Source organism: Sceloporus undulatus, chromosome 3, assembly GCF_019175285.1.
Source record: "Sceloporus undulatus isolate JIND9_A2432 ecotype Alabama chromosome 3, SceUnd_v1.1, whole genome shotgun sequence".
Taxonomy (NCBI): domain Eukaryota; kingdom Metazoa; phylum Chordata; class Lepidosauria; order Squamata; family Phrynosomatidae; genus Sceloporus; species Sceloporus undulatus.
The window spans coordinates 194,450,196-194,465,687 of record NC_056524.1 but is presented as its reverse complement, the minus strand read 5'-3'; the positions used below and the strand labels follow the sequence as shown (position 1 = coordinate 194,465,687).

General features: G+C 38.7%; 1 protein-coding gene across 4 annotated transcripts in view; it reads left to right on the top strand.

Annotated features, from left to right (window-relative positions):
- The first annotated feature begins 121 nt into the window (after window positions 1-121).
- TACC2 (transforming acidic coiled-coil containing protein 2) overlaps window positions 122-15,492 on the top strand; it is a 31,625-nt gene continuing 16,254 nt past the window's right edge. For 2 of the 4 annotated variants that reach the window (XM_042456656.1, XM_042456655.1), the window contains exons 1-5: window positions 122-212; window positions 1,074-1,214; window positions 2,669-2,758; window positions 12,382-12,525; window positions 13,772-13,848. In XM_042456656.1, coding sequence (XP_042312590.1) covers window positions 177-212; window positions 1,074-1,214; window positions 2,669-2,758; window positions 12,382-12,525; window positions 13,772-13,848 — 488 coding nt within the window. In that variant the 5' untranslated portion in view covers window positions 122-176. The remainder of the gene's footprint in view (window positions 213-1,073; window positions 1,215-2,668; window positions 2,759-12,381; window positions 12,526-13,771; window positions 13,849-15,492) is intronic. The other 2 variants (XM_042456657.1, XM_042456658.1) reach the window with 2 other exon arrangements.

Below are 15,492 nucleotides of genomic sequence, written 5' to 3'. Positions count from 1 at the left end.
TCAAAGGTCCCTTGAGTACACCTCTCTGTTCTTACTGCAGATCGAGCCTGGAAGAAAACGGAACTCAGTTGCCTCTGGAATATGAATTACAAACATCCAGCTTCACGTCTCTGTTGTAAACCAAGAGTCATCAATACAGCCCTCTGACAAGTCAAAAACAAAAAGATCTGGAGTCTATGACTTTAGGAACCCCTTCAACAAACATTGACATAGTAGTCCCTCTTTGAGAATGCTCCGCTTTGGGTAACTGACTTGTGAAGCAGACCGCCGTAGGGGGCAGCTGAGCAAGCCAGCTGGGGTTGTGGCAACCCACTGCCTGGCCCCAATCTGCCCTTTTGTCAATGCAAAAAGAAGGCAGCAAATTGTCACTCCTTTTTGCACTGGCAAAAAGCCAGCTTTCCCTGCTCTTCCACAGCTTTATGGCATCCTTCAGTGTCTAAATGCCGCACACCAGGCGCTGTAGCTGGCCCGTGTGTGGGCATTGGGCAGCATGAAGCCGGCTTCGGGCGGCTTCAGAGCATGCCATCAAAACGCCATGCTCTGAAGCCACCCAGACGGCAATGCAAAGGAGGTCTGTTTCTCACCTAATGAGCTTAGAGTCACTGCCATGTAAATGAAAGTAGTGCATCAGTTTAAAGTGGAGTAGGAATCATGAAGCCCTCCACAAATATTTTGAATGTAGTTCCTGGCATTCCTGGTCCTTGGCTAGTTGGTTAAGGCTAACTATAGTCCAACAACATCTGGAGGACTGCATGATTCCGATTCCTGGTTTAAAGGTTTTAATTAAAATCATATTATGGTCTATGAGTATAAAACAGTAGTCTTTTCAATCTCTTTCAGTTAAGATATTTTAACTTTTTTCATGTTAAAGTCTAAATAGACTGAATATAGCACACCTTCATCTTCCTAATTGCTCCTTTTTTTTTCCTTGTCAAGAAAACATAGTTTACTGCAGCTTAAATTGGTGCTACTGTAGGCATTGAACATATATTTACAGGGGCTGATGAGTGGTTTTAACCATGGGCCATTCTGCCAAATTTTGTTACTTGTTCTGTATCCTCCTTGCTCTTCAGAACACACCTGAGGACCCCTTTGTTTCTGCTGATGCTCTTCTCAATAGGATATCTCATCCACCTTCAGTGTGTGATCAGCTTCATTATCTAGAGCCTGACTTAGCAGAAAAGAATCCCCCAATATTTGCTCAGAAACTTCAGGTTTGTAATGGAAGAGTCTGTTGGTGTTTTTTTTGGCTCAGTGTTTGTGCACACCAGTATTGCTAGAAGGGACAGGCTTCATGTAACAAAACACTGCTCCCATCCCAAACTCTACCATGAATATTTGTATTTAATAAATACAATTTTTGTATTTTAATAAATACAAAATTGAAGCCATGTTTGTATTCAATAAATTAGTCTGTTCCCTGATTCTCTTAAGGCTAATTCTCACAGTTTTAGTAAATCTTTCTCACAGTTTCTCTCTCTCTCTCTCTCTCTCTCTCTCACACACACACACACACACGTACATGCACATGTCTTTTCAAACCCAGCATGTGAATCAGATGTATACATGGATACCTGTTTATGCTGCACCAGAACCCATATGATATCTCCATCCATCATGCATATAGTTTGTATATGCTGGGTGTGACTTTCTCCACACAGCAATGGGGAGAATATACACAAGAAAAAAATTATGTGCATTGTGACCATTCTGTGGAAACTGATCCTAATTACAATGGCAACTATTCTTTAGTGAGGGAAGTTCTTAGGGCACACGGTTGGAATTAATCTTCTGAGTGAACATGTAAAACATTGTATTGCACAACTGGTTCAATTAAAGTTCAAGCCAATACTTTCTAGTAAAGCACTGGATTGGATGGACTTAAATAGTTGCTTTAAGTTGATTTTTCCCCATTGGCACAATGCTTATTTTCCCTTTGCAACGAGGTATAGCTGAATTAGAAATAACTAATAAAATAAAAATAACATCCAATTAATGAGAAAATAATTAAATACAGTTAAAAACAATAAATGATTTCACTCTTGTCTTACTTCTGGGGGAGGGAGGATTTGTACAATTTCAAATGCTTCTTTTTTAAAACAAACACAACTGAGTATTTTTCCTTGCCTCCCTATTATGAAAAATAACTGGTTCATATGCTAATCTTAATAGTTAATATTGGCTTGGCTTACTTTCTTTAAGTAATAATGGTCCAAACAGGAGAAAGGTTTATTTCTTATCTCCTCCGCTGCAGCTCCTCCAAATTCCTTCCATTACCCGGCACACTGCATCAAACATAAAGGGAGGGGAAATCCCATCGACACTAGTGGTAGTTTTTTCCCTAATGCTCCCAGCAGTGTGTGAGAGGGGGAAATTCAGCAAGTTGTGAGTTGGAATGGTAAGGATAATACTCAAAAGAAATCCACCACCCAACCTAAGATCTCTAATCAAAGAAAAAGTGGAGGTATAGATGCAGGCTGCATGTAGTTTGCCCCTTAATCCTCCAAGGAATGCTGAATGAACATAAGAGTATGTTGTCCTAAAATAGTGGTCATAATGGATTGATGTATGGCATTCATTCTGTGAATGTAGGTATTCATTTTAACACCATGTTTTTAATGAGTTTTCCTTGTGCATCGCTCGCAATCACCAACCATCCCACTGACAGGAGGAGTTAGAGTTTGCTGCAATGAGGATAGAAGCCCTGAAGCTAGCCAGACAAATTACCCTGTCTTCTTTCAGCTCCTTAGATACTGAGGTATCTCTTATATGCCTGTAGTTTGTGTGTGATTGATCACAGCTTAAGGAATCCAAATACTGCTTTTCTCTTTAACAGCAAGTTAACCAATGTTTCTCTGAGTGGTGATGCTTGATGTTTTTGGCACCTTTATATTTAGAACTTGGGTGAGCATGCCAGGGATCTACTTATACTCTCAAATGCTGTCATCTCCACTTGCAGATATATTTCAGAAATTACTATCACATGTTTTTGGTCAAAGGTGCAACTTTGGCTGTCAATGAATTGTACAGCACTGCTTTGCTTTTCACAAATTAATGGATTGCTCAGTCCTTTCACTAGTATAATATTTCAGTGCAGTTCTGATTTTTTAAAATTAAGATAGTAATTTCTCTTTGACTATTCCTAATGGTACAATATGTAAGTTAAGGAGAGTCTAAAATTTGGTCAAAATTTGTGTTAGTGTTAGCTGGGAACCTAACACAAGCCTGTATTTATGACAGATGACACTTCGGGTTAAATTTTAATTTAAGAATTCATTGGCTTGGATGCAGAATCCAAGCAGTGGAAAGTTTCTCTGATCCAGTGGAGCCTTTCTGTTGGTAGAAAAGAGAAAGCAGCAGTATTTGTAAATGTTTCTGTCCACAGCAGTCCCTTGCTTCTCCCAGAAATCTGCACCAAGAGAGGGATTGATCTTTACAAATTCACCCTCTCCCTGCATCTCTCAAATAATTATCTTTTGTGGGATGTGGGACCCTCGAGAAAGTGTGGAAAGTGGCACTATGGACTGCAAGAGGAAAGGAAAATCAGCAAAGTTCATATACATATCCCATTTTAGCAGTTCAGAGCATCCTGTGCAGATCTCCCATAGATACCCTTCCAGATGGTGGAGAAAACTCAGGATTCAACTCATTGGGTTACTGTGGGATGAGTAGCTATGGTGTCATAGGCAGAATATCTACAATCAGACTGAACCCTGAGGACAACATGTGGCCTAGTTTATCAAATCAGAATTTTATGTGTAAGCTGTGTAGACAGTGAATGCAGGAAACTCTAAATATTAGTCATCAGTTAGTTAAAGACAGGACTTGGAAGTGTAGTAAATTGTTATTCTAGCTAATGAACGCATGGATTATATTTTAATGTATAATCAACTGTGGTGCTTGCCCACAGCAAGTAATGCTTGTTTATCATATCTTGGAGGGGGGTGTTATACATATCCTAACTATTTAAGGTGAGCAAGAACACTCTCCCCTGTCTTTCCCAAAACAGTAAATGAAATGGGAAATGTAATGAGCAATGAAACACCTTGCTTTTGCTGTATGAAATGGTTGTTTTAAGTATTCATTCTTTTGGGGACTAAAGTGAGTTGTAAAATAAAGGAATTGATTCCCTTATTTAATAGTAACACTCCAGGCTCTAGCTATAATGTGTTACTAGTTCTGCAAAGATGAACATTTTGCCCTTTCAGGAACGATTATAAATGTGATATCTAAACCAGTTTCACTGTATATATTCCAAGCTTAGATGTTCAATCAACCCACATCTCAAGCATCTAACAGATAAGGATAAAACAATTTGGAGAGGAAACTGACTGAACCCTTACTATACAAATACACTTTCTTCTTTTAAGATCTAAAGTATTTCCTTCCTGATACGCCTACAGCATGCTGGCTATTGCCGTGTTGGTGTGAAGTTGTGTCTGTGATGCATGTGGTCTAAACTAGAGTGAAATGTTGGTTCTTAAGTAGTGCTTTGATGTGTGCAGCTGCTCTAGAGGGTCCCTTGTGGTGGTGTTAATGCAAAGGTCACAGCTCATGGGGTTTTACTTGAAAGGGGGGTTGTGCCTTGGGGTTTGGTTTTGTTTCTTTTCTAATGCTGATAACTATAAAGTACAACTGGTTATAGTACGGTGTTTTGAAACAAAAGCAACATTCATTTCCAAACTGAGCAAATGCTACGAGGATGTACTTCTGGAACTTATTTTTCTGTATTTAAGATAGATGCGCCATCTGAGCTGATGGTGATTTTTATGGTCTTTAAAAACATTTACATCACAGCACCATAATGGCATTCTGAGCAGCTTTGACTAGACATCTACTTTTGTTTGAGAGCAAGTTAATTCAGAAAAGCAAAATCTACTTTCTTTTTCTTTTTTTGGTGCATTACAGACCGCCTTAAAGCGGGCGGTCTGCCGCCGCCGCCATTAGCTGCAGCAGGAAGCCCCAGCGACCAGACCATGAGACTTCCGGCCGCAGCGAAAAAGGAGCGCCGAAATGGTGCTCCTTTTGGCCCCCAGAAGTGGCGCTGCGAAGCGCACACTCGCAGCGTCACGTCCGGTGCGCCACGTCTGGATGCTGTGCGTCCAAGACGTAAATATGGCAGCGCCCATGTGAATGGGCGCTGCCATTTAGGACGCGCTCCGCGCGTGTTGGGAACAGGGCCGATTAGGAAGGGGCAACCCTTCCTAACCCTAGGACGCGTGGAGTGCGTCCTAAATGGCGGTCTGTAACCCGCCTTTGTGAACAGTTTGCCCTCATTAGATAGTCTGAAATCCAGTTGCTAAATGAAGAAACACAATGAATATAATCCCCCTCCTTCTAGCCAATAGGAGATTTTCCATTGCTTTATAATGGGGCTGTTTCCACCTGTTTTATCAACTGCAATGGACAGATTTTTAAAATTGTTGTTAGTTAGGGAACTACATGTGCAAGAGAACTGATCCTCTTTATGTAAAGAGGCTGATAAACGTGTCTGTTCACTTTCATGGGGACACATGTTAAAATCCAAGTTGGTGAGATAGAAACAGAAGTAGATGATTCAAGAAAGGACAGTTTTAAGGGAGTTAAAAGGTGATAATATGGGTCGTTTTACCTTCATGCTGTTGAACTCAGAAAACATTGACAATGTTGTATTCTCCATGGAAGAAAGGTGGCAGCAGAGGAACTGATAAGCAGTCATTTAGATCAGCTACATAATTCACATACACACACACTAATAGGCACAGAGGGAGAGAGTGTGTCTTTCCCACATTTTTCTTGAAGAGTATCATTTTGTTGGTGCATTCAGTGGTATTAAACAAAAAGAAAAAGAAAATTACCACAGATGGGGATGATTTTGCAAAATGACAGGACTATGTTGTTTTTTTTAAAAAAGAACAAAATACCAGATTATGGCAGAATCTTTCCAGTTAGTAGGCTAGAAAGGACATCTCCTATTTGGATATTTATCTATATCTATCGATGTGATTCAGCATTCCTGTATATCTGAAGTTTGATTGCATAAAACATGATGGTGGTTGTCCCATAATTCATGTTAAAAAGGTTGTATTTTAATTAGATCTTTTAAAAAGAAATTTCCACTTAGATTGCACTAATATTGTTTTTCCGATGTAAGATGCAGAATGTAAGCCACAGTTTTGGAATATGCTGTTGCTTCACATATTTAAGTATCTACCATTAGAAAAATGCCTACAATGAAATGTGTTTTTGTGGGGGTTTTGGGCTGTAAATGTATTTACAGCTGAAAAAATAAGCAATTTCAATTGATTAATAATCTGTTTTACACTCATTTAATTAGATTTACATGTGCACAAAAATTTGAGCATGCATACCTTTTTGAAACAAGCTTCCAGTTGGTTCATGAAGTGCAATCTTTAATAATCTACTAATTAAAGATTGGAATTCAAATTTATTCATATAATGTTGTTCAATATCAGATCTAATAATAAAGAACATTAGTTTACATACAGTGAATGTTTTAAGCTACGTAAATATTTTTTATAACATATTTAAATTGTTTAATCAATAAATTGTACAGAGGGTGCAGAGATTTTTTTCCTAAGTGGAACAGCAAGACATTGGACAGAGGCTTGAGTTGCTTGTAAAATACACGTATTCTAATTGCACAAAACTATTATTGGACTCATTCACATTATGATTTAAACCGGTCTGCAAACTGGTTCAAATGTACGTCATTTAGACTGGAACTGATTTTGGCCCTGACTGTGTCCAGGGTGAATAGGTTGAACTGGCACAAGCCCTTTTGACCCAGATCAATTTGATAAGGATCTCTTGAAAAGATGCAGTTTGGCACAAATATGAACAATCACATTTGGTCACCCAGGAGGGGGGTCCAAAAGACAGAGCAATAGCAGTAGCAATAGCAGCTTCATTTATATACTGCTTCATACTGCCTAAGCAGTGTCTAAGCAATTTACAACTGTAAACTAATTGCCCCCAACAAGCTGGGTACTCATTATAGTGACCTCGGATGGATGCAAGCCTGAGTCGAGCTTGAGCCCTGACTGGTACTGAACTCTTAACCTGATGGTTTGTGAGTGAGTGGCTGCAGTACAGGCATTTAACCACTGCACCACCAGGGCTTCTGAAGGTGGGCACAGAGTGGGCAGAGGTCTTGAAGTTACCCTCCCCAAAATTCTTGTCCTCTCTTGGCGCTGGCTGGAGATTTTTTTAAAAGTGGCATGGCATAGTTAAATCATGGACACCTATGGAGGCATGAAACAATTCATATGAGGGCACCCACAGAGCTATTTCTTGCCAGGGCACACCTCCCGCGATGTCTCCCACAGACAAATGTGTGTCAGTCAGATTTCCATGTCCCCTGTTTCCACACAAATGTGACTCTGCGCACCTACTTTAGTTTTACAAAAAAACACAAAAAACCCACATACCACCATGCCCGCACCCTGCCCACCCTCCATGGACTGTCCTGACATTGGGGCAAAGTGGAAAGGGGCACCAACAGACTGGCCTTAGAACAAAACAGCTGCACAAGGATTCAAAGGGGGTACTTTGAGTCCCCAGGGGGGAAAAATCACAGAACCGCTGCCTGCACTGACATGAAAATGTGGGTGGGAAGCACCTTTGAATATGTCCCACCCCTCTGCCCACCATCTGGCCACTTGCTCCTTCCTCCTGGTCCCGTCACCACTCTAATGTGAACTACAATGGGAACACGGAGAAATTCGATAGTTGCAAACATAGTGTGACCCTTGCTTTGATTCCTAATCGCATCATCAATTCAGTACAATCCAGCTAAGAACTCAATTTAGCCCTAAGTGTGAATGAACCCATTAGCATTCAAGAGATTAGGTTTTTCTGATTCTGATGGACAATACAGAAAATTTGGCATAAGGGCAATCCTTACATTTCATCAAAGCCTGGTATGTTCTCCTGGTGTCATCTCAGGTTGGAAAGTACACTGTTCCCTCATTAACTTTCCACTCTGAGAAGCAATTGCCAAGGTCAATTAAACAAACAATAGGTAAATCTTCAGGAAGACACAGTGATTTACAGTAGCTAAGGAATAAGTGCCGATTAGTTATAATAGGATCTGCTGGAGACTATATAGCAGCTTTAATCCATCTTGATAGAGTACTTCTGAATATAATTCACCTATGTGTCTTGGTTTATTTCATCCAAAAATAAAAACTCCTGTTATCATTTCCACTGTTCTTCCTAAATTAAATTGCAAGCCTGACATTCAGGATGAAGCTGAAACCCTGAGTGTGCTAATCTTGAGTGGTAATATTATTGTTGCTTAAATCTAATGACTAATCCTTACTAGAGTAGACTCATTGAATCAGTGGGATATACAAAAGTGCTAATACCATTCAGGTATCAGTTCAATCAGACTGTTCTGTTTGGAACTAGCAATTAGAGTTAAGCATGTCAATTTATTTTGGCCACATAATATAATGTTTTTCTAGGAAAACACTGGACCAATTCAGTTTCCTGAATTGTCAGTGGCATGGGGAATCTGTTCTGACATTTGTTCTTGATTTTAAAGGAGTTATCCAGATGCTGATGATGTTTGTTAGGTTACCTCCAGCATGTTGACTTGTTCCTCTAATGTCTGGAATAAAACTCAGAGTGGATTTGCTATACCACTGATACGGAAGCCACCTGACTGGCTTGGATGGTTTGTAATAAGGTGGTTCATTTGTAAATGATACCAAACAAAATCCTCAAACTCTCTTATTGGCAGATCATATGAATGAGGGTGGTAGTTAGTTCCAAGGAACAATATAGTAGTTACTGGTTTAATAGGTTTTTGGTTACATTTTGCACTCCTGACATACATAGTGCTGTCACCAGATCTGCTTAATCAATGGATTTCACAAGTTGTGGGCCAAGAAAGATGGCCATTAGAAATGTGTCATCCCTGCTCCCCCAATAAAGCCAAAGTAAGCATTTTGAATTCTTTCAATCTTAAGGAAAGAAAATAACCCAAATTGTAAGTCTCTGCTATTATACATGTATATATGCATGTATATATTTTATGGGAGCCAGCATGGTGTAGTGGTTTGAATACTGGTCTAGGACTCTCGAGACCAGGGTTTGAATCCTGGCTTGGCCATAGAAACCAACTGGGTGACCTTAGTAAAATCACACACTCGGAGCCTCAGAGTATGATAGTAAACCCCCTTTGAAGAAACTTGCTGAGAAAACCCCATGACTGGTTCACTTTAGGGTTGCTGTAAGTCAGAAATGACGTGGAGGCACACAACAACAACAACAACAACAACAACATGTATTTTATATGCCACCTTTCTCCTGCCATGGTACAGTTTACAAAAAGGCTAAAAGAAGCTAAGCCTGATAATAATGAAGTTGGTAGTTGGTAGACTATCAAACTGACCTTGCCAAACATTAGACTGGTACTTGTTTACTTATGTGCTTCATAATCAACCTTAATTATTGTGTATTAATCTAACACAACTGTATAACTCACAGAAGTTATTTTTTTGACATGAAGTGTAAATTACCCATTACATGATGTGATCAGTTTTATATAAAGCTGTGTCTATAACAGCAGTTTTTGATGTGTTGTGTGATAGTTACCGTCCCTTTGGAATTTTACTTAGACTTGTGATTTCTCATACTGTTAGTGATACTAAGATTAGCACCAAAATAGAAATGAAGAAATGTAACTATAATAGTGGTTGTTTAAATGGCTTTGGGTGAAGACAGTTGATAATTTATTATGTAGGAACTTAGCAGAGTGTTTGTTAGTTTGTAACCTGAATTCCCTCACCACACATTAAAGTGAATTTTATTACAATTGTACCAGTATATTGGAGAAGAGTGAAAGCTTCTTCCTAGAACAATACTTACTGAGATAAGGATCTGGAAATGGAGGTGTCATCTGATGGAACTATGGAATGAGGACGATCCACCCTATAGCCCCTTCATCTGAACTCCCATCCTACAAGACCCTATAGTACATTCCTAAGAATAGATCTGGAGGGCTAGGAAACCCTGCAGATCTCATCATGAGCAGCACAAAAGACTGTAGTGATGAGGGGAGGAAAATTCCATCTGGACTTCCACTAAGGCAGTAGTGGATGTCAACCCAAGCACTTGCATGTGCTCTATGCATGGCAAGTTACCACATATCAAACTGTTATCCCCTATTCAGGATAGTGTACTGAGGGATGTTGATCAAGACTAGAATTCTCTAGGACTCTAGATAGATAACAAATTATGCTTTTGTTGAAATATTACAATAAATAATCTAAAATAATCTGCCTCATTCAAAGGTTCTTTATATAATCTCTGGTAGTTCTAAACCAGCTTGATTGCTCTACCCACGTATATCTAATTGTAAGTTTGATTTCCATAATGTAGTATAAATGTTATAGTAACATAAGCAATTTTTGAATACGTCTTGTAGTCAGTGGAAGAAGCTTATCAATGGAAGATTCTGGCAAGCTCTGTGCCCAGACGTCTCTTAAAATGCTGGTTTTGTGAAACTGTGGCACAGCCAGACATGTTAGGGAGCCACCATATTTTCTCCTTCCATGTGCCAGTCTCTCTCCTAGAGGCCTGCACACTTTTCAGAAGCTCTAACACATGAGATGGGCAGGAGGAAAGTTGCAAGTTTCAGTTAGGTTTGCCAGAGATAATATAAAGTGGTTGACAGTCACTCTTCAACTAGTCAGAGTGTGCATGTGTATGTAGAAATCAGAGACAGGCTGACAATGTGTCTTACATGCTTGGCCTTGCTTTTTCTTTCTTTCTGGAAAGGTGTAGGCAATTCTATGCATTTATAATTCTGAAATCAGAAACTTTCATACTACTCTCAGTGGCTCTTATCAAAGCAGTTTATCATGTTTATGTTGCATGAGCTTCTTAGTACAAAGATCTTGCTTATGTTGTTGCCCTGTGTAGCCCAGTATTTGATCACTGGATTTTTATCAGAAGAATATGAGGCAAGTGGATAGTTCAAGTGAAATAATCTCAAATCAGGAGCAGTGAAGCAAGCTTCCTTGGATGGTCTTTTGATAGTTTTGTATGACTGACAGTACTTACTTTTGGATGTGTCTTGTTTTGGACTTCTACAACATTCCAGGCATGCTTTAGCACAGGGGCAGGCAAAATGTGTCCCTTGGGACCTCTAAATGCAGCCTGCGGGACCCACTGTAGCCCCCAGATACCTGCAATCTTTTTGAAAACTTTTTCAGGATGATTTTTTGTCATTTTTTTAAAATCTGCAATCCGTTCCAAAATTGCCTTAAAAGGCAACAGTTTGCTCCACTAACTTGCCAAAACTGACAAAAATATCAACAATTGAAAATTGGCCATAATAGCAATTAGAAGTGACATCATGACACTTTTGACACATTGAAATGTGTTACTGTGGCCTGCCAGGTGGGCACAGGAAAGAAGAATTCCTTCTGTCCTGTTTGCAGTTTCCCACTCCTTCTTTAGCACAACCTTAAAAACACCCTTCCCTACACTGCTAACAACCTTGCCAATGTTTTCATCTGGAGAAGCAGGAAAATGTAAAAAGACTGTATGTAGTTGGATGGAACAGCAGAGATAATTCTTCATGTGGCCTTAACCTATTTCCATATGTGGATGTTTTTGATATGGTTTTTATTACATCTGTTTGTTCATTGCCGTGTTATTTTTGGTTAGCTACTACTAGTGTCAATAAACCACTGTACTGTTAATAAGAGTTCAGCAGGTGCCAGACTGTGTCCTGAGTCGGGTTTGCTCTGCTTTCTACAAATTTGGAAGCATAAATAATTAGAATCTTTGGTGAAGAGTAGGGAAGACTTTGGTGAGAAGTCGGCTCAAGTATCTGGGCAAGTAGACATAAACCACAGCCTCTCTCTCTAGCTGTGTCAGTCTGAGCAAAATGAGCCTATGCAGTACTAATATTTTAGTGCTAAAGCAGAAAGATCAGGATTCCAAGTAGTATCTCTATGGTTTTGTATATAATCCCTGTTAGACCAGATGATTGTTCCTTGGGTCTTTGTCAGAAACAAGCATGCTTTTAAAAAAATAAAATAACGAGGGAACAAGTCCTGAATCATGGTTGCTTTTGCTGTTACTTCTGTTCTCTCTGATTCTCTGCTTTCTGTGTTTTATTTAGTCATAGTTCTTTAAGCTGTATTATACATTTTCTGCTTTTTAAGATTCATTCATACTGCCATCTGTATGGTATCATCAAAGGTAGATACAGATGACTGCTTTCCATCCATCATAACTGCACCATTCCTTTGTTTGTTCTCCCTTGCCCACTTCCTTCCCTGCTCATCTTAAGATGGTTGACTGAAATACTTGTGGCAATTTTTTCATTTTTACCTTTTTTTCGGTTTTTTTAATAAACAGAGAGACTCTGCAGTTTCCACTGATATTTCCATCTCTAAAAGTGCACTGTATTCTCGGATAAGCAGCTCTGAAGGAGAAAATACTTCCAGTTTGCTTTATCAACAGCAAGATTTGGACTCTGCCTTGAGAGTTGCCAGAGAGGAGGTAATTTTTAATCTTAAATTTTAAAAGTTGTCCCGCTTTGTTGGTTCTCACAAAAGCAGCTGTTCTAAGGCTTGTTTGGTCCACTTTTAAGCAAAACAAGTTATAATAATAATAAATTTTATTTGTATACCGCTTTTCCATAGATCAAAGCGGTTTACAGACTATTAAAACCATTACAAACCATCTCATAAAAAATAGATAAAATCCAATAATACTGTACAATCATACAAGTATATAAACTCTAAACACAATCCTTCAAGAGGGTAAGGCAGAGAGTTGATGGCAACAAGATGTATAGATGGATGTATTTACCACACTGCTCATAAGCCAAAGTGAGAGCATGTTTGGGGTTATTCTGTGAGTTTAGTGGCTGTATCAAGGGTGCTGTAATTTCGAGCCAACACAAGCAACATCTACTCAACTCATAACCATAAGTGGTAGATGATAAAGCAAGGAACAATTCATTCACTACTGAAGAATGAATTCTCCCTTATCACCTTTAACCATAGTTCACCAATATATTCCATGGTTATCTTTAATCATGATGTGCTCCCAACTCAGCATTTTACTTCTTGATTTAAACTAAGGAATAACTAGAATAATGGTTGCCTTGGCCCTCAGTTGTAAACAGTTTTGCATTGTACATGATTTTCTTTCATTTAGCCAATTATTTCATATAGCCAGTCTATTTATAATGATAATTGTTTGGAGAGAGAAAAAATCTTGCTTGCACTATGGATTTCAACACAGCTGTTTTGTATAGACCACAAAAGACCACACATGTGCACCATATGTATTAATTTATTGAGTGTATAAAGCTTAGAAGTCTTTGGTCAGATTTTGGCATGCTTCATAAGTGTGATGTTCACATCAGTGTTGCACATGTAGAAATTAGGGTATCAGCAACAATTTTAGCATGTTTGATACTATGGAGTATGGCTTTGTTTTTGTTTGTTTGGGGTTTTGTGGCAAGGGAAGAAAATCCTAGAAAATTCGATTGAATCATATTGTATGTGTGTCAGGGATTAGTTTATTTATTTTTACCCTCTTTATTTTTCCGTAGCCTTAACTGGGGATTTTATCCTTTTTATTTTTCCCTAGCTTTAACTTTGTTTTAAAATAGAAGAAATAGAAATGCCAACACATTTTCATTTTAAAATCTTATCCTACTCTGTTATCATTCTTTTGGATTGACTCTTTGTGTCTCTAAGATGATAAAACTTGTTTCTTTCTTCTTTCATAACAGATTGTAGCTAAGGAAAGAGAGGTATCAGAATGGAAAGAGAAATATGAGGAAAGCAGAAGGGAAGTCATGGAAATGAGGTGTGTTTTTATCTTTCTAAATCAGTGCTTTTAGATAAGAAAGGGCACTTGTGCTTTACTGCTCTGCAAAACTGTTAATGCATTTGTGACTTCTTTTAACTTTTGTTATTGTGTTCTTACTGATGTTTAAACAGGCAATAAAATAAGTGGGTGGAGAGAAACTGAGACTGAGACTGAACTATATTAGTTCCTCTAAAATTAGAGTGAAACTGAAATTGAACTATATTAGCTCATCCAGTGTTATAAATAATATGTGATATTTATGCATTAAAGAAGGAAGGATTATAGGTGTACTTGAAATGGCTGTGGGAGTCTTTATGAACTCAACTCAATTATTCCTCCCAACATGAAATTGTTCTCTAGATCTCTTTTCCCTTTAAAAACTGCCTCAGTAATTCTGAATGAAACCAAGAAGCAGCTGTTAGTATTTTTAGTTAATGCAGAAGCAAGCTGTCAATGCTTAAGCCTCCCACTTCCCTGGTTTTGACAAAGGTAATCTAATGGCCAAACATGACTAGCTCATTTAAAACAAAAGCTGTATTCTGGGAGCCATGAATGGAGTAAGATAATTATTCCAATTCTGAGTGCATTGGACATAGTCTACTAGCAGGTTTGGAAGTTATTTGCTTTTATTTGAATTTTAATTTATTAAAGCATTTCTGTCTTGCCTCTTTATATTAAATGACCCACAAAGTAGCTAACAAAAACATCATTAAAATGTTGGTAAAAACCTGAAACAACAATGATAAAATAATATAAAATCAGTTAGCCTTTTTGCAGTGTGTCAGAAGTACATATATTGTTATCAGAATCAATCAATAAAACAGAGATGAAACTCCAAAGATCATTTTGGAAAAATGACACAGTTGGGACAGGAGTGAGGAGAATCAGCTACAGAAAAAAAAATAGCTACTAAAAGTCACTGTCAAAAAGACCCTGTTCTCTCTAGCAATTCAGCATACCAATGGCAGAAAGGACACATTGAGCAGAGCCTCCAAAGAAGTTTATCACACTGAGGTTTTTGCAGCTTTTTGCAGCTCAGATTTGGGGTGACTGCGGGTCCAATGATGTGAATTCACATTATAACATGAATGTTTTATCAGATGCAATTCCTTTCTATGGGAGCTCCTTCCGTGGCGCTTCTGCAGTGAATCCAAAGTGACTCCTCATTTTGATGAATTCGGAAAAAAGTGAATTCACAGAATTTGCTTTCAAACTCACTTCGATTTCACTCTGAATTGGTCTAGTGTGGAATGCAACTTTGCTTCTGCTCTGGTACACCACCGCAAACCCCCCTAGGTTACAAATTTCCCATGATGCGGTGCTGCAGTTTCCCCCCATTTCCTTTCAGTGGTCCTTTCACTTTCAGGGCAACTCATTTTATTTTATTTTTGTGTGTATGTGCGTGAATGTGAATATACAGATATGTCTGTCTGTCTGTCTGTCTGTCTATCTATCGATCTATCGATGTGTCTGTTGAAATTGCTGAAATGGAAGGGAAAATAAAAAAGGGGGATGAAGAAGACACAGAAATATTCATGAGGCAAATATTCACACGATCATGCAAAACAGGGAACAAGAACTTGCGCCCCATTTCACCCCGGAAACGTAAAAGGTCACAATGCGTTCAGATCCCCACTGAGC